Source organism: Patella vulgata, chromosome 3 (genome assembly GCF_932274485.2).
Source record: "Patella vulgata chromosome 3, xgPatVulg1.2, whole genome shotgun sequence".
In the NCBI taxonomy this organism is placed as follows: Eukaryota; Metazoa; Mollusca; class Gastropoda; family Patellidae; genus Patella; species Patella vulgata.
The window spans coordinates 25801630-25824770 of record NC_065881.2 but is presented as its reverse complement, the minus strand read 5'-3'; the positions used below and the strand labels follow the sequence as shown (position 1 = coordinate 25824770).

General features: G+C 34.6%; 2 protein-coding genes across 3 annotated transcripts; both read right to left on the bottom strand.

Moving 5' to 3' along the window:
* Positions 1-635: 635 nt before the first annotated feature.
* LOC126816009 (U6 snRNA phosphodiesterase 1) lies at positions 636-7082 on the bottom strand. Of its 2 annotated transcripts, none has more exons than XM_050542138.2 (7): positions 6744-7082; positions 5899-6065; positions 5457-5634; positions 5019-5072; positions 3992-4097; positions 3518-3601; positions 636-2383 (listed from the first exon to the last, which is right to left on the bottom strand). In XM_050542138.2, exons 1-7 carry the CDS (start codon positions 6908-6910, stop codon positions 2270-2272), a joined length of 870 nt encoding a protein of 289 aa, XP_050398095.1. In that variant the 5' UTR covers positions 6911-7082; the 3' UTR covers positions 636-2269. The 2 variants fall into 2 exon arrangements, with proteins under 2 accessions (XP_050398095.1, XP_055955961.1); XM_056099986.1 differs by having other exon boundaries at positions 636-2273.
* Positions 7083-9085: 2003 nt separating this feature from the next.
* Positions 9086-14218, bottom strand: LOC126814364 (PC-esterase domain-containing protein 1A). The gene is made up of 5 exons (XM_050539445.2): positions 14106-14218; positions 13465-13596; positions 12742-12821; positions 11991-12223; positions 9086-10097 (listed from the first exon to the last, which is right to left on the bottom strand). Exons 2-5 carry the CDS (start codon positions 13538-13540, stop codon positions 9275-9277), a joined length of 1212 nt encoding a protein of 403 aa, XP_050395402.1. The 5' UTR covers positions 13541-13596; positions 14106-14218; the 3' UTR covers positions 9086-9274.
* Between the last annotated feature and the right edge of the window lie 8923 nt (positions 14219-23141).

Sequence of the window (23141 nt, the reverse complement as noted above, 5' to 3'; positions counted from 1 at the left end):
AACCAGTCATTGTGCCCCAATGCATCAACCAATCAAATTGCCCCAATGCATCAACCAATCAAATTGCTTATCTCTGCTTACCCTAAGCAGAAAATTCTCATCTTCGAACTCCATCAAGGCATTGACCTAATAAACACCTACACCAAGTTTGAAAAATCTAGCCCAATTAGAAAGAGAGCTATTGTGTTCCAAAGTCTCGGCCAATCAAGTTGCTTATCGCTCTACTTACTCTGAGCAGAAAATGCTCATTATCGAACTTAGTTAAGGTATTGATGTAATGAAACTATTCACCAAGTTTCATCACTCTCACTTAATTAGAACTAAAGCTATCGTGTCCCAAAGCATCAACCAATCAAACTGCTTATCTCTGCTTACCCTAAGCAGAAAATGCTCATCTTTGAACTCCATTAAGGCATTGGCCTAATAAACACCTACACCAAGTTTGAACATTCTAGGTCAATTAGAAGGAGAGTTATTATGTCCCAAAAAGTGTGACGGAAGACAGACAGACGGACAAACCCATTTGAATAGTCCCCAGCTTTCTTCGAAAGGCGGGGGACAATAAAAAAAATGCCAATGCCGGCTGACAATACCAAAGCAATTTCTTTATTATCATGTCTTTTTTATTTGTTTCGGAACATATACATGTATGAAAAAAAGAGAGATAATAAAAATGTTTAATAACAAAAACATTATTTGTAGCCAGTAGTAAATTAACCATTTTAATCCGACATCGTTCGTTCGTGGGGCTTAACCTGGTCTGACTTGTTTCGTTGGTTTTTAAAAGATATAAATGCACAAATAATTTTTGTTTAAGAAATAAAATATGATTGGTTGATCGTAACGTGTGACACTCAACTTCGATTTTGGTAACTGCTCTAGCGCAATTAATAACAGTTTCCGGATTTATTTTAGATTGATATAAAAACAATGGTAAGTGAAATAAACTGATAAATACATACAAATAAACTTGTGTGTATTGTAATAATCACATTGCTGGTGTAGCGTGAAGCGGAAATTGTTAATCTATTGATAATCCTAATCCGGGTATGTGTGGTAATGACATAAATATACAACCACCGCCTGCACAATTTAAAAGCCGTGCCCTTGGTCAGGCTCATTTTTGGAAATTGTATTTATATATAGGTATACCTCAACCCAAGTATGTCGTCGTCTTCTACCTGTGGCACTTGTACTTCATGTTTAAAGAAATTAAGCAACGAGGTCCAACGCGTAGCTTTCTGTTTTCAACGGTCATGTGAACAAATCCTGCTTTTAACAGATCGTATGAAAGGTATTGAAGTAAGGCTTAACAGAGCTGTGCGCGACGGGGACGAGGTGTTATTAAATAGCTTGCAGAGACGATACCAAAGTTGTGATGCCGTTATTGAAATGTATAGAGAATATAGTACAAGAAAAGAAACAGAATTCTGTATTTTACGGGCTAGAATTGAGTTACGAATGACGGCCGTGTTAGCTAGGCATGGAATTCACATACCGCACACTGACGATGACGTGGCAGGTAATGAATGGTGACAAAACAATATTTATACCGCATATTGAAGATACAGTCACGTTATATTCCGATTGACATGTGCATCGTGTATACAGAGTGTAATGAAATGGTTATAAACCACGGATAAATGGACAAATTATACACTGATAAGATCGCATGTATACATCAGTCAGTTGACAGTAAATATTGCTGAAGGGCCTGTGTAAGTCCCAGAAATGGAATACAATCTGAGTGAGAAATGCAATGAATGGGATGCATTCAGAAAAGAACTGAATTTGAAAGTGCTCTAATTGAAGTAATACTGATATATAATTGATTATTAACGTGACTACAGAGACTAAAATCAATATCTCATTGATAGTGAAAAGACATTACAAAACAAAATAATTGACATTTTCAATATAATTTATCCACCATTTTAATTATATACAACAAAGGTTTTTTTCACATTGTATAATAAAAAATAAAAGATATAAATATAGATCGGTTTTTTTTTTTAGATCTTTAGTTAGAACATATTATTTAAATGTATTCCTGAAACTTGGTATTCCTGGCACCTAAAAAAAGTCCACTGACTGTTTCCTCATTCTGTCCTGCACAAAATATGAATGATTCATGTTCAAAATCAACATGGAAGTGATTATTCCACTCTCATACACTGGTTCCTGGCAGTCCTTAAGCCCACTGTTCCTTGTGTTTCCCCAAGACAATCACTGTAACACATCCTCATCATGAGTTATACATCAAGGTACATCAACTGTTTAACATGTGATAAGTAAAAACTTTATTACCAGTTTTACACTTTATTTCATGCACATCTATATAAGATAAATCTTCATTTTCTACTATAAATTTTGATAGCATATCCTGAAAAATAAGCAACAAACATACATGCTGTAAAAGAGTTTACACAGGTCAGTTTGGACCAGGACCTGGTCCCAATGCTCTGTACTTTTTCTTCTAGGGGTCATGCTCTTTGAAATAAGCCCGAAGCACAGCCAATTTAATTCCAATCCATATGAAACTTGGCATGCTTGTTATCTGGACAATTGTGCATTGATCGACTGTTAATACAATGTCCCAATTCCAAAATAGCTGATGTCGTCATGCTCAGTTTCTGGTCCATACTATGCTTGTACTTCTTTAACCTGATACTGATTCCATACTGCCGATCAGAGTATGTTTGTTCATGGGGCGTAATGTCCACTTTCAGCTAGCGTGATATCGCAGACAAATTGGAGTATGATGCACATGAAAGTTGGCATGCTTGTTTTTTTGGACAATTATAGAACTTAGTCGGTTCATGGTTCATATAGTATATGGTTACAAATATATATGTTAACAGGATATTTTATGTAAATATCATTTACATATCATGGGTCATATAGTATATGGTTACAAATATACAAATGTATATGTTAACAGGATATTTTATGTAAATATCATTTCTCTATACACAATAACTGGTAGTTCAGCCAAGTTAACTATAGTATTAATAGAACACAATTTTTATGGGAAACAATCACTGGTTTATTCTAAAAGCACGACGTTTCGACAAGTATCCTCTTATCGTTATCAAGCACAATAACGATAAGAGGATACTTGTCGAAACATCGTGCTTTTAGAATAAACCAGTGATTGTTTCCCATAAAAATTGTGTTCTATTAATGTGTTTTCCAATCGCTAAATGCCACTTAAGGATTATTAACTATAGTAGTAAATACATTACGACCGCACCACACATAAACAATTACACAAGATAAACCTACAGACAAGACACACAATATATAGAGACACCTCAAACAACAAACGCATGTATCATATAAAGTGAATGAATCAGGGGGTTATTAGCATAATTAATTGTTATACTGGTACATCCTTTTATTAAGATGAAATTAACACTTTTAAAACCCAAAGAGCATGGGATCTTTATATGCCCTGCCTTTCGCAACCAATCAACACAATGTGAAAGTACATCAAATATAAAAGTAATAACTGCACCTGTATTTCTGATTGTTTGCTGTCAGTTATTTTATTTAGTACATCCCCTAAACACCAGCCTATACTTATATGATATGATGGATTCTAATAAAAAGAAAATAGATTGGAAAATAATGAAGTATTTAATATTATGCAACAGGTTCTCTATGTGCAAATGTATGGTTTCAAGATGGACTGGGGGGCCATATGATCAGAGGATGGGGACAATGGACTAAATAACCACATGACTGTTTTGGAAATTCAATAAGATTTAGTGTCTTATCACTACTATTACCAGACCATTTAGAGACATAGACTTTTTATTTGATCCTTTTGGTTAGATGTGAAATTTAAGGCAGAAAAAAACTTGGGGTTTCTGTCTGTCTTCTTTTATACCAAGAAAGTATCACATTTTATTTGCCAGCCCTGCAGGTGTTACTCTTTGCCTTAATCCCCCCCCCCCCACTGCAAAAAGATATATTTATGTATATGTACCTTGTAATATTTATCTAGATTAAATTCCTGAAAACTTTCATCTACTATACATGTCAGTTGTTTTAATTTCTCACCCAAATCAGACACTTGTAAACTAAGAAATGTTCTGAAATATAAATATTATCAGTAATAATTGGTAATACGTTATTTTCACAATTACAAATATCATTTATTTGGAATGGGTTTTCATGTGCAACTGTTCTGCGCCAACCCGCCTAATGAAGATGTTGATACATCATACTGTGTATTTTCTAGTACTGGGTATTGCCACTGCAGTTACGATATGATACGTATTGTGATTCAGGTGCTACATAGGATTGATATCCGGGTCAGTATTTACCAAGAATACAACAGGATATGGATGGTGATAAAATTTAATCCTGCTGGTCCCAAGTTCACAAAGTATTCTCAGATTTAAGTTAAGAATTTACTAAACTTTCAGTCACTGTTTATGAGAAATATCTTTGATCCACAAACACAAAACTTTGCACATAGTTTCTTATTGATGTATTTGATATATTAAAACAACAAAAGTTTTATAAAGGGCTATATTTTAGTTAAAATAAGGCGAACAATTTTGAGTAAACTCTTAATTCAATTCTGAGAATGTTTTGTGAACTCGAAACCTGAAGTTGTAGAAATAAAACTGTTTTATATCAGGATACTGATGTGGATCAAAATAAGGAACAAAACATTTTAAGAGTGCTTGTGTACCTATTGATAATATGTGATGTGGATAATTAAGAGTGAAAGGTTACTTACTGAAGCAACAACAAAACATAAAATATAATTGTGACAAATCGATTCAGTGTCTCACGATTCAATATGCAAATCATGAGTAGGTGAATTGCTATATATTGATTCAATGATATATCATGCCAGCACATAAAAATCCAATGTTCTTGGTCTATGTGCAGGAGAGAACGAAAAAAAAAAGATTAACAACATTAGCTTTTGATACCGAAGATAAACCACACACAATGTATACATTCTCAGTGTTTACATTCCTGTAAAATATTACACTTACCTTGTTCTTTCATCATTTGTATAAAATTTAAAATTTGCTGTACTACATATAAATCTGAAATTTATCATAAAAGTATGAGTCAATATCTAGTGATTCAGAAATGATATATAAATGAATCGAAACTCCAGGTCTCCATTGTTGGTAATTTCTGAGGAGGCATCAGGGGAAACCTGCTTTGTGCCTTAATATAAGACACCAATGTAAAGAATCCAAAACAATTCTTATTTACAATCAATGAACAATAATGTAATCAGGCATCCATGTCAATTACTAAATTGCTTTTGATCTGGTGTTTAATGTCCGCTTCAACCCAGGGTGATATCGCAGACAAGTTGTCTTATTTTCATTTTTATTATCTTAGCGCATTAGTCCTTTATCACCACCATTATTATCACAGCTATTTAAACATTGTATATAAGTTAACTGGCATTTATTTACCTATTAAAGTTCATTAGTTTGATTTTTAAAGATTGTGTAAGTGATTCAATCCAGTGATGCCTGATTGTTACAGTTCTTGATAAACTAACATGGTAATCAGACATTTTCTCAAATTTTAAATCTTGAAGACATGTCATCAGTTCTTGAACAAAATCATCAAATCTTTCATCTGAAGGAACTGAAAAAAAAATCAAATCATATGTATCAATATTGCCACATCATCAATATTACCTACAGTTTTTCAAGAAGCTTTTCCAAACCAATGCTAAATGAAACGACCAAGGTCTGCAATTATTTTCCTCTGACAACCTGTTAAAATTTATTTACGAAGTGAGTGGTAATAACTTTAACTTTCTGGATCTGTTTGTGTTGTAAGTCATTTATTTATCTGTAGTAAACATTACTTCCTGAAAATAAGGGACAACATTTAAAAATGACTTACATGGAATATAAACATATGTTGCCCAGTTTCCAGCCACATGTTGAAAAGATCTAATTCTTCCACCATGTTGACTATTATCATCATCATGTCTCTTGTCATCTTTAAACATTGTTTGTATAGAATCAGGTAATGGTAACAAATTCTTCTTTATATTCTTTATCTTCTGTCTGAAAATAAATGTCCGATTTGCAATCACTTTAATCCAATGATATCTTTTTTTAACATCTATGGCTACTGGAATCTTGCAACAATATTAAACGTTATTTCACAGTCCATAAATCACACCGTAGAGACCAACCTGCATGTTCCAATCTATGTACTGTACAATGACATTGTTACAAAAATATAGGCCAGATTAGGACTACTACAACCAATTCATAAAGTGATCACATAACAATACACAGTCTAGTTTTTCCTTTAGGCAGAATTTTTCAACATTATCCCTGTGTATAGGCATTGCAGGTACCAATCGTGTATTAAATCATGTAAGTTAACACCCATGTTCCACTTATAGCTATATATTAAGAATTGCAGATGTGAAGGCCTTACATGTAGGCTATCCTGAGCTGAGCATTATGCCATAAAATAGAAAGGAGTAGTGTGCCAACACCATAATTAAAAATTCTATCGTAATTTTCAACAGTTTTCCTACTGTATTGCTCTAAAAGAGCTGTAGGTTATATGCATGGTTCAATTGCTAACAAATAGTCATTTTGCTTATCTATTAAAATATAAAACATTTTTTGGGGGGTAGGGGAAATAAATGGAGCTACTTTTTTTTTAAAACTGAAAACTACAAGCAAAATGAATGGTTTGATTTGTTACTTGTGGAGACAATATTTTACCTTTTAATCTCTACTGGGGATTGAATTTCATTTGAACTTTTCCTCTTATTAGTCGACTCTGTACTTTCACTTGCATTTGAAGTAGGCCTGGATACTGGCTCGGCGGAAGATTCATTTTCATCCTCAGTACTGTCACTACTCGGATAATCAACAATACTAGCGCACATTTTTTTTATTAGTATAAAGACAACTTATTCATATTTCAGTTCACTCCTACTGCCCTCATCATCATGTGGTAGACGGTACACAATAGACGTCACTGGATAGTAAATAGATAGGCCACTTAAAGTACAGATCAGATTTTGTCATACCAACACTGCCATGTGTCTTTGTTTTGATAGGAAGTAGATATTTGTTTGAAAAATAGAGTTATTTCCCTTTAACTGCTGCATTACTTTTATGAACAAAATAACTAGTGCTAATATTGTATCCAAGGTAATAATATAATAATCACCCTGCTCTAATAACTGCCCACCTTGTCTAATTTTACAATAGCACAGCTTTTCAATACAAAAGAAGTTTTACCGTATATTCCGGACATACCTGTCGGAATAGGCCCAATTCGACGTCAAGACATTGTGAATAATATTCAAATTCCAAAATTAATATAGGGTACTGAATGCATATCTACCACTCAACCGAATTATCTTTGATAATAGGCTGGATTGATTAAGTAATTAAGAGATCACCGTGTGATACAATGCACCCTATACAACCCTATAAACCGTTGCACAACTTTGAATTTTACAAGGCGTAAAAATCTTAAAACACTGATCTGTAGAGCCTGCAATAAGAATAGTGGAAGGATACCAGGACAAGATTACCCACAACATTCTCCTGCATGAAATACGGATATTAAAAAAAAAGAAAAAAAAAGAGTAGATTCAATGAAATATATTTACTACTATAAGTATGACAAAAGAACAGAATAATTAGAATGTAATAGCATTGAATGATTAGATATTAGACATTATAAGGACATTAAAAAAAAGAGTAGATTCAATGAAATACATTTACTACTATATATGTAAGTATTACAAAAGAACAGAATAATTATAAATTAATAGTATGGAATGATTAGATAATATGCATAAAATCAACTATAACAATAATACATGAATGAACACCTAATATACCTGGTACACATTCTCAGTTATAGCTTTAAGGAGCTTAAATTTCTCTCCTGTGTCCAGCACTGATACTACTATCAAATACAGGACCAAATCTCAGCAGTCCTAAATAACATGAACAATTTCAACTACATTTTATAGAAAAAATAAAAATGGTTGGGGTGCCCAAGTTTAGATGTGTTGTTGATTCCATAAAAACCTAACTACAGTAAGTCAGATCTAAGTGGACTGACCAATTTTATCCGAGTTAAGCAAAGATTCGAGTTAGCCAAAGACCGAAATTCAATCTTAGCTTGGTTAGAAATAAACTGCAAGAGCCGGATAATAATTGATTCAAAGACACATTTCAAGCTTTTGTTCGTATGTGAGAGTAGATAACTTCCGTTTTGTTGCCATCTTTGAAAAATATCCTAAAATTTCCTGGAAAGTATTTCGTACAATCTTATCCAAGTACAGTGAAGATTCCACTTATGTGGGGTTTACTATACTTTATGAAATCAACGACAAATCTAAACTTGGGCACCCCAACCATTTTTATTTTTGCTATACAATTCTCTACCCCTGACAGTTCCAACTTTGGATTTATATTTAGCCTTATAATCCTCAAACGGGTGTTGCCTCCCTTTATTGTTATAACAAGTAACAATGTTACAAACCAACCAAAAAAATTATGGACACTAGCACTTCAATCTAAACCATCAGTTGTTAAACCTCTGTACAACCCCAGAAAGCAAGCTACCGCCCCTAGTAACAAATTCACAAACCCCACCAAGAGACCAAATTTGCAAACCCCACCAAGAGACCAACGATGGAAACCCCACCAGGGTTTCGGAATAGTATATAAAAAGCCTGTCACATGAATCCAATCAGTCTGAAGAGTTCAATACAATGACACCCAGGATAACCAGGTCTTCATAGTCACTCTTATCTCTTCTTATATTACATTTAATAGCACCACAAATACCTCAAATATGTGTAAAAGCAAAAACAGTAAATAAATTCAAATATATCTAAGGCTGTTTGCCAATATTTGCTTATCCTTGATACAAACTTCTCAAGGAAATCATAATATACATACATTACATAACAAGAAATAAAAAGAGAATTCTATCATGTCCTAAAACAGACATGTAAATTATGCAAACAAAATTTTTATTTGCAGCACTATATGATTGTGAGGTTTTCAGTACTCCACATTTCTTTAATGGCACAAATCATATCAACTTTGACTAGTTATTATATATGTATTTTTCAACATACAAAGTCCACAACGTATACATTAATCACAAGTTTTAAAATGTTATCTGACAATATCTAATTAGCTATCATTCTCAATCTTTCTTTCTATTTTACTTGTCCAACTACTGTAATACATATATCTCACCAAACTTGTTTGTTTAATCAGCGAGCTTTCTTATACATGTACGGATGGCGATTATGTCGGTTAACATGACGAATAGGGCCAAAATGATTACCTTGATGATGAAGGTCATTTGAGTTTTTATTTCTATTCTTATAACAACTTTCATTTGCCAACGGATGGATAGTGACTCTCCTAAAACTGGGATTAGACTCAAAGTTTTCCTGTAATCCACCGAGTTCAAGTAGATGGTCAACATTACCTTTATTTCTTGATTTGCGAGATCTTCGGTAATTTGAGTAGTTGTCATTTTGACCGTAGCCATTGTTTGAATATTCCATGTCGCTTCGACCGTAGCCATTGCTTGAATATTCCTTTCCATAATCCATAACATTACGTTTGTAACCTTGCGGGTAATAATCATAAGGTTCAATATCATCCTTGGCCTGGTTGAAGTCAAGGTCTTGAATTCTTTTTAGTCGTCTTGACAGCTTAACATTCCATGCTTTTGCTATGTGACTCAAAATTAGGTTTGTAATCCTACGATGTGCTGTATAGTCCCAATGTATGCCATCTGCAGTGCGTCGATGCAACTGATTTCGCAAGTGGAAATGCAAATCCAAAACATCACAACTCTTTTTAACAAAAACTTCTCTTGCAAAATAATTGGCTTCGATGATATCCAAACGGAGGGTGCTATTCATAAAGGATACTTCAGGTATAAGAAAGCCACCACGAGCGTTACTGGAAATAGGTAGGGTACAATTCCATATAAATAAACAATCAGCATTTAAAACATCTTTAAATCTCTTTACTGTCTTCTGAAGGTTTTCTTTATATTCGTTGATTGCGTCTCGACCATATCTGAAAAATATTTATTACTGTCTGTAAGCATCTGTATTAATATTAAACTTGAAGAAGAAATGAGGTTTCATCCACTTAAAATTATGCATCGATGACTAAATGAATTAATGAGGTTAACAAACAATGCCAAAATAGAAAGGAAAAATCCCAAATACCTAACACATGTATGTATGAATATATCTGTGTATAGGTATGATTGCATTGATTGGATATCACAATACAAGCCAGATTTTCAAAGCTCAAATTAGTAAAAACTGTTATGCGTTCAATAATGAACTATCGACTCTTGTGTGTGAATGTGACCTGAAGGACACAATTGACAAATTCGCCGATCGGTGGTCAAAAGTGACTAAGCGCAGACGTTTAATAAAAATATGAGGACAATGTCATATATCTATGTTTATTCACCACAACAATATATCGACGATATAGGCCCATGTATTATCACTTTCATAAGTTGTCCGGCAGTTTGGCCTGATTTTCATGAAATTCTAACTTACGGTGTAACAGTGATATATTCGAACAATTTTTTAAATCGGATCATAATTATGAACTCTAGAGGGACAAATATCAAAAGGGATTGAGATCTTTGGGATATAAATATAAAAATATGTTTTAAGTTTCATCAAAATTGGATAAAAATTTTTGTCTGGCAGTTTTGGCCTGATTTTCATGAAATTCAAACTCAACCGACATTACGGTGTAACAGTGATATATTCGAACAGTTTTTTAAATCGGATCATAATTATGAACTCTAGAGGGACAAATATCAAAAGGGATTGAGATCTTTGGGATATAAATATAAAAATATGTTTTAAGTTTCATCAAAATTGGATACAAATTTTGTCTGGCAGTTTTAACCTGATTTTCATGAAATTCGAACTCAACCAACATTACGGTTTAGGGTGATATATTCAAACCGTTTTTTGAATCGGGTCATAATTATGAACTCTAGAGGGACCACAAGCTAAAAACGCGACTTTTCGTACAATCAGGGGCCATAATTCAGAAAGTTACGATCCGATACGCGCGAATATCGAAATGAAACAAGATATTTGGGTTATAAACATGCATTTCAAGTTTCATCAAAATCGGACCAAAATTGTGACCTCTATAGTGTCCACAAGTTAAAAACGTGATTTTTCGTACAATAAGGGGCCATAATCTAAATCCATGAAGTTATGGTCCGGTACATGCCAATATCGAAAGGAGCCAAGATCTTTGGAAGATAGACCTATATTTCAAGTTTTGTCAAATTCGGATAAAAATTGTGACCTGTAGAGGGTTCACAAACAAATTGTGGACGGACGGACGGGGGCGACGACAATATATGTCCATATGAAAATGTGGACGTATAAAAATCTTCCCCCAAAGTGCATGCATGCACTTGTATACTATTAGGGGCCGGTGCATCAGTCAGTCTCATTTTTGCTAAACACCCTGCCCCCCAAAAACAAAATCGATATGTATGCCCTCTGACCTCGGTTTCTCATTATATGCAAATGGTTAGTCACTTTTCCTTGACCCATCCTCCTTAAGGAAAAAGTTTGGATAATCACAAGGAACTTTTTCAGTCAACATCCGGAATCGATCCCAGGACCTCTTGGTTATTGAGCCAGCATCACATGCACCAAGCTATCATGATTTCTTTATGCTGGAGAACAAAAATGCTAACTGAAATTAATTTGACTAGCGACAGGTTAAATTCAACTTCTTAATTTAGCATTTAATTTTTGTTTTACAGGTCAATCCATGACATGGAATTTAATTTATACAACTAGAAATATACCAACACAAAGAATCACCAATTTCTATTTAATTAATATTATATAAACATTTCTATTTTTCATTTAAAAATATATGTTCCATTAATGTTATCAATAGTATACAAACCTTGTTATATCCCAGAGACAGGAATTCATAATGACAACATCAGGATAAGGCTCTTGTTTTAAATCTAATAAAATACTTTCAACATAATTATTGTAACACCTAGTCACAAAATAAAATCTGATCAGATGATCTCCAGAGTTATACTGACGAACTTCTCGATAATTAATACCATTTGTCATTTTCCCTCGGCATCCACCCTCGATCAGTTCATCCCCTTCAAATGTGTATTCACCCTGGAATATAATACAAATATATACTCATTTAAGTAAATTAACCAGAAACTTTGACATGTTTTTTACCATAAACAACTTCATAGATATTCAACAATTGGATTCATTCATCAATGAATAACATAATGTGATTAAAACAGTGCAAGTTTTCACAAAATTCATTGACATCTTTCCTTTCTAACAGCACTTTACATGATTTTGAGCAAAGACAGTAAATATTAGAGGACAAGGTTTGATATTTGATCAAGATCATCCTTCTGATATTACAACTATACCATCTAAGTTTTGAAAAATTTACAAGAAAATGAGAAAGAATGTCATTCCAATGAACTTGTGACAATATAAAGTCATGTATGATGTATTTAAATGTGAGCATGTGAAAATCTCTAACATTATCCAAGTGTTTCATGGACTGTTAACCAAGACAGATGGTGGTGGGGGAAATATAGGTCTATATCAACATGATATATAGGCATATGAAAAAAAAAATCACAACCATACAAAATACATGAAAAACTTACCTTGGCTCTTAAATGGCCTTTTGTTAAATACTTGTTTTTTGTTAAGAGCATCACTAAATCTTTATAAACACCTCTTTGAACTGTTAATTAGAAAAAAAAATACACATAATGCTAATCAAACTTTAGATATCCCCAGCTTCATAAACATTTTTTTATGAGAGACTTAACTTGGGTACCGAGATTCATCCTTTTTTAGAACAAAATGGCAGCGGACAACACACTTGATCTGTCAAATTTATACAAGATGTTAATGAGAGCCCATAAATTTGCAACAAAAAGATTCCTGGTTCTGAATTTTGACAGGTTTTTCCTATTTACTAAGTTTCATTGACCTGAGGGGCAATAACACTCCATATAAAAATATAGCCTACAATGCAACTAGAAGAACAATCTCGGACAGTTTGAAAACCTCAGCCAGACCTGTAATTACAATCTTTGCAAAACTGGGTTTAGATTTTTTGACCCATATGTGTCACATTTGGCAAATATTTCAAAACATAGAGTTACAGTTCTGCATAATTATTTTCTTGAAACATGGAACATAAAATATGCTGCTAAAATGCCAAGAACAAACAATTACAATGTGATAGATATTTCCCATGTCTCGTAAAACTTTGAACAAGGTTACACACCAGAGTTATATACACACACAGGCCTATGTCAAATTCAGTAACCTTAATTGGTCATCTCAGTTTATCTCATAGTCATAGGTCTATTAATTACCTGAATCTCCAATAATGACAACAAATTTATTGAGAAGAAGATTTTCCACATCATGTTGCATAAAGGAATTGGTCATCTTGATTATAGGCCTAATATCTTTTATTATTAGGTAGCCTAGTTTTACTCTTAATACTGAAAATACAAATAGAAGTAAATAACCACACAATAACAGTTTTAAAAAACAATATTCACTGCGATGAAATTAAAATTATTCATTAAATGTTATGCCTCAATCCTTTTTTTTTTTTTTTTTTTTTGATATTTTCATGATTCGAAAACTACCATCCAGTTGATGATCAACTTATGCCGCACGATTTTCGATTCAAGAACTTTTAGGGTGCTTGTTTGTTTGTATTGGAAACAGGCCTACAATGTTTGAAGAATAACTCAGTAAGGTTGTCTGGTTTCAGTAAGGTGGCTGGGAAGTAATATAATTATAATTTTAACCTAATAGGAGGAGAAATTATTAATCTTTTTTTTTCTTTCAGTTTCAGAGTTTTTTTCCTGTTTAAAGTTCAGATGGTCCAGTTTCCTGTCAGCCTCATGTGGTCAGGCCAGTTCCAAGTTCAAGTCCAATTATTATTAAACTTGAACTAACCTAACTTTATTATTTTGTTAAAAATAAAACCTGGATTACTTACTTAACGGCTTAGCACATTTTCCGCTTCTGGAGTAAATCTTCTAACATCGAAAATATGCGCTGACAATCATGAGAACCACTTCAGTAACATCTTCGAACTGTTCCTTACTTTAACTTCTGAACACCGAAGCGGACTGTCAAACCAGCCTCACTTTCGCGAAATTTTGACATGTGGGGATTTTCTGTTCTGTGGTTGGTTAACATGGGTAATATTTTGTGTATTGGGCGTTGTTTCGGTGTGAGCTGGGGAATCAAAGAGCGCATGATCATAAATTAGTCAAACAAGCGATGATGACTAACTAAGAATTGTATACAAGGTGTTAACTGTTAACGCTTATGTAATAATAGTTTTACAACCGTCAAACCGTTTACTGTTTGACACTTCGGTAAATATTATCCCCTTCCTTGAATTTGTTTTCGGGCAAATACTATAAGTTCTGGGCCAAAGGTTTTTTATTTTATTTTTTTTTGCTTCAATAAAAAAAAGGTAAGAAAAAAAAAACCAAAACAGCGAACAGAATAAAAGCAATCGACTTTTCATGTTTAACATGGTCATTTTCTGGGTTTAGGTTTAATGTCTCCCCTCGCCCTCCCCCGGCCTGTGAGAGGAGGAAGAGGGCAGCTGGGACACTTGTCCAAGGGCCCGTAGCCAAGAGGGGCCCGGAGGTATGCCGCGTAATGTTGTTGGGGTTTTTTTTTTTAAATATTGTTGGTATAAATTAATATAAAAAATACACTGTTACTTGATCATAAAGAAAGAAGAAAACCGGTGACTTTTCTGAATGTGGGTGGAATTAGCCTCGGATTCAGTCAGTTCACTTTTTTTTGGAAAAATTGGTGGAATTAAAAACTATAAGCCACCTGTCTGCCCGGGACATAGCGCCGTTGGGCCCCGGCCCGTCCTCGTTCCGTTTGAGGCTATCGTCACCGTCAGGTTATATCCGGGCCCCGGCAGGTAATCAGGGCTAGGGCCTTCCTGACTATGGTCGAACTAACTGAATCCGAATTTTATTTCAATACTTATGCTATACAAAATGTGAAGTCAAATCACAAGGAATTTTGTCGTATCTAAAAAATAATTTGACCACTAGTCATGAAAAAATTATAACCGAAGGTCGCCCTCTTGTGGCATGGTCGGAGTAGTTCCAAGATGGAGGTGTCGATGAAACCAAAGTGTAGAATATTTAAAAAGAATTATTTTTGTTAAGTATATGATTTTAGGACGGCTTGAATGAATTTTAAATGGTCAATTTGATACCTGCAACGTTCACGGGGTCATGCTGGTTAATTTGATACCACATTATGTGGGGGTGGATTGCGACGACGAAGCGTGATGGACGACCCCCCCCCCCCCCACACACACACATAGACATTTTTTATTTTATTTATATAGATATTGTTTTGGGAATATAATTTATATCGCGGATTCTTTAATTGATATATTTAGTTTACAAAATCATCAATTTGAATATCAATTCACATTCAAGTTCATAACATCGCTTAATATAGCTACGGCTTACTCGTATTTTACGTGCACGCCAATGTGTACACGAGACTTCGGGTTTCGTCCCATCCGAACGGCGAGAAGCTGTACCTTGCCAGTACTTCCGGCCTGTACCACTGGCAAAGAAAATCCACGCCGGAAAATCCCCAAGTACTTTTTCGGCTAGCACCGGGATCGAACCTTTGGCTCCCAGGTTAGCGAGACAGCACATAACGTACTGATCCACCGTGGCTCCTGTCTTTATTATAACAATTTCAAAAATTTCAGATCATAATACATGTATATATATCATGGCATCATAAACTAAACTAAACTAAACTAAACTAATGGCGAATTGTCGGGTTGAAAAGATGGTATGTATCCTTGTGAATCTGAAAAGATTAGCCTACATGAGGAAATTTAGTAATTGTGTCATTAGCAATCATTGTGATCACCGGTCACTGAATTCGAGTTCGTTTAAATTTCGTGTTTTGTTTGTAAATGTCTGAAAATAAAGCTGTTGATGACGCAAGTAGTCGACTGGAAGTTACAGTGACGGTTCGTCTGCTTTTGGACGTTTCTTTGGACTGCCGATGATACTGATACGCAGCTAACTATACAAACCTGTAAATGAAGTACATTTTTATGCGGCCACGGTTTTACATTAATTTGTGCCTTATTGTTTGCCCGTTTTAAATGTTGAGGATGAAAAGATCTTGGTTGAATTCGATTTTGGTGCAACGGTTATGGCCTTACATACACAAAGCGTAACAAAGTTTATGAGCTTTCTACACAGAGAGAAAAAAGTGGGTCATTTGACTCATTTGAGTAAGTATCCATAAAACGACTCACTTTTCGTTGACTAACATAAGACTCAAACAATAAGTCCAAAGACTCATTTTTGTGACTCACCCAAAAATCCATAAAACGACTCGTTAAATGAGTCAAGTGACTCGTCTGGTAAAGTGAGTTCTTTGACTACTTTATTGAGTCATTTGACACAACAGATGAGTAACGCAACTAACTGTAGTGAGTCAAATGACTAGTAAAGTGAATCAATGCAAATAGATACGAGTCAAATTACTAGCCTACACAACGAGTCAAATGACTCCGCACAAGCCCGAATCCTATTAACTTTATGTTTGATGTATCAACCTCTGCATCGGTGTAATGGTGCGTTCGTCTTTTGAACTAACCAACTAGTTAACCGAACAATCAAATAACATAATAATATTATATTTCCAAGCCTGTATGATCATTATTATCGAATATATAAGTATTTTATTCTACCAACTTAAATATTATAAAATACATTTGTATTTAATTCATACAGACATAGTAAATAATCACTAAGAATCAGTTTAATGTTCCCAAAACACATTATCATTTGAAAAGTCCAAGAAATCTTTCGCATTTCCAATTCCATAAGTTGTTTATTTATCCATGATATCACCTTCTCTGGTTTCTGCAATGATACAATGACAAATTTCTCAGATTAACATAAACACCTCGGTGTTTTAATCATATTTACAGTTACAGCTGATGTTTAAATGGTTTAAATGTCAAATAACACTACACACATCCCTCAGAATTAAGTGAAACTTAAAAGTCTACTTTACTTACCATTTCTGTGGGACAAAGCATTTTATTTATGTCTTCTTTTAATAAAGTTGAACTGCTTTAACAGTAGCATCCAGCCAGCCTTGAAAGAAAAAAACAGCACAACTTACAAGAGAATTTGCGAAGCGCTTTATGTGAGATATGGTATCAGTAACATATCACAAAAACTTGCAAAACCCTGACAGACCATTTAAGATGCATTATCTAAGAATTCTATAAAGAGTTGTCCGTTCTTGCTATAATAGTACAAAAATAGACAATGAAAAATGAAAATATTGAAAATTTCATTCAAATTACTTCATTCTGAGCGAAGTTATGCGTGCCAGAAGACGTAGCGTAGTTTTTGTTATATTATCGAAGCAACGGTACTGGACAAACGTGAGTACATCTCGATTATCCATTTCGTCGTTAAATTTTCAAATATCAGGGCGTTCTGATCCATTTAAATTTCTTCTGCCACTCGATGTTCTAGAGAGTTGATTATTGTTTTGTCATGTGAATAATCGTCTAAATAATAGTTTATATAAGATTTGAAACCAAAATAAAGACGTGTAATAGGCAGATTTAGCTCTAAGTCTTAATAATGCATCTGTCATGTTTAGTTTAAGCCTGTTAGACGTACGAAAATCCTACCAAATTATTGACAAAAAACAGTGATCTATTATTGACCCAGTTGTGATTTAGTATTTACTTATTTTCCTACTCTTTTTGTAAAGTAGCTGTGACTCATTTATGAACTACATGGCGACTCGCTTTTGACTCAATCGTATTAGCCTAGTAACTAAGCCTAGGCCAATGTGCTTGTACTTTAGGCCTATAGTGACATTTCCTTATGTAATTTGTTCTAATACCATGCAGTTAAAGATTTCCAGATAAATCACTAACTGGATAATAATAATTTCTTATAGATTTAATAAATCTAAATTTCAATTTTTAATGAAATTCAAAATCATTGGCCTATTTCATATATTATGCCGCTTAATCTGTATAATAGTAAACATAATATAAAGCTTTATCCATAACATAAAAACACAAATGATTCACCTTTTTACGGTAGATACTTGTAGATGCATTGGATTTTCCTTTAGGTCAATAAGCGTCCAGTCTTCGTCAAACGGCCGCCAAAAATTCTACCCTCAATTCATTTCACCGGAAGGACTCACTCTTGACCAGGCTGTGACTCACTTATGACAAATTCAACACTGATTATTAAATAACTCGGAAGTGACTAGTTGGCGACTCGAAGTGTCCATGCAAGTTTCAATGAACTGAGTCATAGCTGACCTGTTTGCCCCCAATCTGAGTCAAAAGACTCATCTAGCTGAGTATTTTCTCATAACTCACCCAAATGAGTAAGTTTTACTCATTTTTGACCCACTTTTTTTTCTCAGTGTAGTGTGACGAATTAGAGCACGAATCCTATCGATAATCAGCATTCCGCTACCTTCAGTTCCGGAGTTATGTTCCCTCGAAAACCTTGCGGAAGCAATAGTGACCTTCCGGTCTCTAGTTACCAAAGTTTTGCAAAAAAACCCGACGCGATATAGACTGCAGGTTCATATTCGATGTCAGGCATTGGGACAATGAGAGGGTGGGCCTTATCGATTTTCCCAGTTCCCTGTCCATCACTTAGTCTTACATAATCTCGGTGTATGGTGTTTGGTTATAAAAGTGTAAGCATGCTGATAATTCAGGAAGATTTTATTCCAATTCTGGTGAGCCTTTGTTTTGGTCATGATTTCAGAAGGTTTATTCTGACTATATAGAGCTGATAAAGGTGACGGAAGAAGCTAAATTGAGAACCATCAAGTTCTGTGTGTGAAATCGTGAGAAACGTTTTAGAATTTCGTCGGAACCCAAGGGGCGAAATACCTGTCAGAAACACTCCATCCCCGAAACCGGGGGACGCGGCGCTAACAAAGAACAGTGTTTAGTTGTGTAGATGGGACAAAAAAAAACGAAAGCGTCTGTGTACACATTAGCGTGCACAAAGAACCCTTCACAGTTGGAATTCGATGACGAAATCCCACTGTCCAGGGAAAATCGATAGAGATCATCCTATCATTGTGTCAGTGTTTCACACCAAATTTCGGGAGCCACATGTTCATGTCTTAAAATGTTGTTATGTCGGGTTGTCGTCTTATGAAGGTCTACATCACGACATAATACCAATCAGCCACCATAATTCGTTGTATAGTCTTGTTTAAGATGACATGATATGATCTGAAATTTTTGAAATTGTTATAATAAAGACAGGAGCCACGGTGGATCGGTATGTTATTTGCTGTCTCGCTAACCTGGGGGCCCAGGGTTCGATGTTATATTGTCATAGATATAGTGAATATTAATACATTGCCATACATATAGTGAATATTTATATTGTAACACTATCTTAGTGATAACAGAGATCACACGGGTACTTAAACTATATACAGGTACTAGAGTACCACAGTAACACATATATCTATGTTAAATCCACCATTCTGCCCCTCTGAGTCCATACGCCGGTCTCTCCGTCTCTCTCTGCCCTGTCTCTGCCCGTCTTTAGTTGTCTTCTTATATACCCTCGGATAATAGATAAGCTCATGGTCATACATGTAATAGTCTCTTTTATCTCGTCATGGCATGCTTACTGACCAGTGCGTATTCCTTTGAAGTGTGCACAGATCATATGTGGTTTGTAAATGACATATGGGATTAATTACATGTTTATTTAGATCATCGCCAGTCCGTGCCTTAACAGAAGTTTATACAGAGTTGAAAAGTCAACATAATATATTATCAAAATTCAACTGAGCTCATACAGTTCTAAGCACCTAAATGACCGTTCAATTCAATTTGATGAAAGTTATAGAGTACTTTGTTACAACATTTATATATGTTATTGTTATAGATATAGCCAATATTTATATATTGTTTTAGATATAGTAAATATTTATATATATTGCTATAGTTATATATACAGTGAATAAATGTTATAGTTATATAATAAAGTTATATATTAAAGTTATATTGTTATAATTGTTACAGGGGGGTTGGATGGCTGAATGGTTAGCGTGCGCGCGCTGTATCATAAAGTCTGTCATTGAGTCGACTGGCGCGGTTTCGAATCCCCGGTTGTACGTGACAAGGAGTAGGGTCGCCTGTCCAACCTCGTGGGTTTTCTCCGCTTCCTCCGGTTTCCTCCCACTGCTAAAGACCCCTATGCGCAAGCGAATTATTGAAATAAAATTAAACCATATGTTAGTCCCGAAATGACCTAGTTTGTGTCGAGTGGACGTTAAACCCCATTTCTCGCTCTCTCTCTCGCTCTATAATTGTTACATATACTGCACACAGCGATGCATCTACTTCATACCTCGAGGATACATGTTCTCAGGCGGAGCGAACTGTTTTATATAGTGTTATATTGTTATATTTATGTTGCCATTATATAGTGGATACATATATTAATATACATTGTTAGGTAATTACCTCGAGGATACATGTTCTCAGGCGGAGCGAACTGTTTTATATAGTGTTATATTTATGTTGCCATTATATAGTGGATACATATATTAATATACATTGTTAGATAATTATATGTTTTTCTTGTTTTATTTATTAGTCTTTTTTTTTAATAGTTATTGTAATATTTTCTTTTTTAGGGAAATGTCATTATAGATTATGTCTTTTCAAATTTTGAATAAAACGTTTGCATCAAACAACATTTTTTTTGTTTTTTTGTAAATATTTGCATAAGAAGTCACGTCATAAGATTTGAGGGTCACTTATAAAGGGTCGTGCCTATTTCATAGTCATTTGTATTGGACGAAAACACATTTGTGTGCAAAATAATCCCTGACCGTTGCAATTAGATGAAGAGAATGCAGAAAGACTTCCAAGACAGCTTTATCCGCAGTAGCTTTGTCTGGCACGTTATATGGCAGCTATAAACCCAACTAGCGCGCCGTTACAATCTCACCCCCACCTCCCTCCCTTGCTGCTACCGTTTTACCATCCTGTTACCGAAACCGGGTCGAACTCTTTAAACCTATTATGTGTGTCATTTGCAAACTACAATAATATTGTGAGTCAACATAATATATGGTTCGATTTACAAAGAAACGCTGTTCTTTATATATAAAGCCCGTCGCCATTTTGTTGTCCGCGAAAATTTATTGATAGGCCTTTTTGAAATCCTACTGAATCGAAGCCGGGAAATTATCTAACCCTATGTTTTTTTGGTTTTTTTTGTTTGTTTTTTTATGGATTAAATGATAAATAATCAATCTGAGTACATATTAGCGGGGATCAAGCCGTGAGAATTTAATATGTGGGTGGTGGATAAAAAAATGACATATATTTAATATGGGCACCGAGCACAGCAAAACTTTGGTTTGGAAGCCCAAACCATAAAGTCATATAATAATAGAGAAAATAGCCGTAAATAAATATCGACGAAACGTTTTGTACGCTATTAGCTTTTTCATCTGCCTGTATGGGTTTGCTTATTATTACCAAAGGCTTAATAAATTGATTCAGTCTCACTTAAAATTCATTAGAAATAATAATTATAATTAAAATAAAAGATGCCCACAGTGGCAGAATTTTGGCAAACATTTTCGTTATTTTTCTTGCTCGTTACTTTTCTGTCAGAAACGTGAAGAACAGGGCACTTGTAAACAAAAATCTATAGAAATCCATTTTTCTATAGAAATTTTAGAATAAATCTGTAGGAAAAATTATAGGATTTACACTAGAACAAAAAAAAACAACCTGCAGAATACTATAGAATTTATCCTATAGAAAATGTAATAACCCCCAACCCCACCCCACCCTCTAGAATGTTTTATATTATAGAATTCTATAGAAAACTACACTGGTATAATATGATCTTTTCGACAGCCGACTAATCTCATATAATGGAGACCTTCGTTAAATATAACGGCAAGTTGACGACATGTAATTGAAGTTAACGGGGCTTCCAGCAACAGACTTTCTCTTAAAGATAACGATCCCTTAACTCCATTTTAACGAGTCGTTATAAGTTAATGGAGCTTTGAACAACCCGTCCCTAGAGGCCAAGTCAACCCCCACCCCACCCGCTAGGAACGCGATTCCAACACCAAGGGTATTCTAAGGACACAGTATAATTAAAGTAGCTAAATCTGTATTCTTTGGCATCTAGACTTGGACGCAATGCATGTAATAATGTAATATATCTATAAACTGGTTTACATCCAATCGTTTCTGTTTTTTACTGTAATTTCTAATCAGTTATGCTCGGCGAAATACGCGAAGAATCCAAACTGAATGGCAGTCTTTGGCGCCTGGTTATTTCAGTCTAGACCGGTAGTATTCTCCTGGGTGGTCTGTGAAGTATGTTCAGCCTCGTTCATCAAGTCGCTTCATTACAAATGGCGCTCGAAAGCATCATGGCACGCGATTCGCGTGTCAGTTTTAAAATTTTCATTTTGTCTTATATATTGGATATCAGTAGCCCATTTTTTCACGGTAAGATAACAACATCAATGTTGATTTAAATTGACCACCAAGTCGTGTTTGCGATGTCGAAGACTGTGGATGATACCGAGTTAAAGACTTGCCTCCTTTAAAGCGTCATCGACAATCACAGTAGTGAAAATACGCTAAGATAATCAACTTTCACAATTTAATGGATCGAACACCAATTGTTTGGCCGAAAGTATTCACCAAAACTAACATTTGGAGGTCACAAACAGATAGAAGAACAACATTATATAAATTTTGTTAATTTCGAGGACCGGGTACTGCAGTCTTATTTATCCAGCACAAAAATTAAATAGCTACGAATATCAAGTTTTCGGAGTATTAAAGTTAACAGGACATGTTAACCTAGGTTGTAATTAAGTCGGTTTTATCGACTGGCGAGATATCTTTAACGTATTACTTTTCTAATCTGACCGGGCGAAG

What these genes read in the sequence shown, in the direction of transcription:
- LOC126816009 (XM_050542138.2), bottom strand. Translation starts at nt 6,910, where the DNA reads ATGTGCGCTAGTATTGTTGATTATCCGAGTAGTGACAGTACTGAGGAT. An exon ending in ACAAATGATGAAAGAACAAG is followed by an intron (nt 4,098 to 5,018) that starts GTAAGTGTAATA and finishes TTTATATTTCAG; the next exon opens with AACATTTCTTAGTTTACAAG. An exon ending in ATCTAGATAAATATTACAAG is followed by an intron (nt 3,602 to 3,991) that starts GTACATATACAT and finishes TCTTTTTATTAG; the next exon opens with AATCCATCATATCATATAAG.
- LOC126814364 (XM_050539445.2), bottom strand. Translation starts at nt 13,540, where the DNA reads ATGACCAATTCCTTTATGCAACATGATGTGGAAAATCTTCTTCTCAAT. An exon ending in TGTCATTATTGGAGATTCAG is followed by an intron (nt 12,822 to 13,464) that starts GTAATTAATAGA and finishes TCTAATTAACAG; the next exon opens with TTCAAAGAGGTGTTTATAAA. An exon ending in TGTCTCTGGGATATAACAAG is followed by an intron (nt 10,098 to 11,990) that starts GTTTGTATACTA and finishes AATATTTTTCAG; the next exon opens with ATATGGTCGAGACGCAATCA.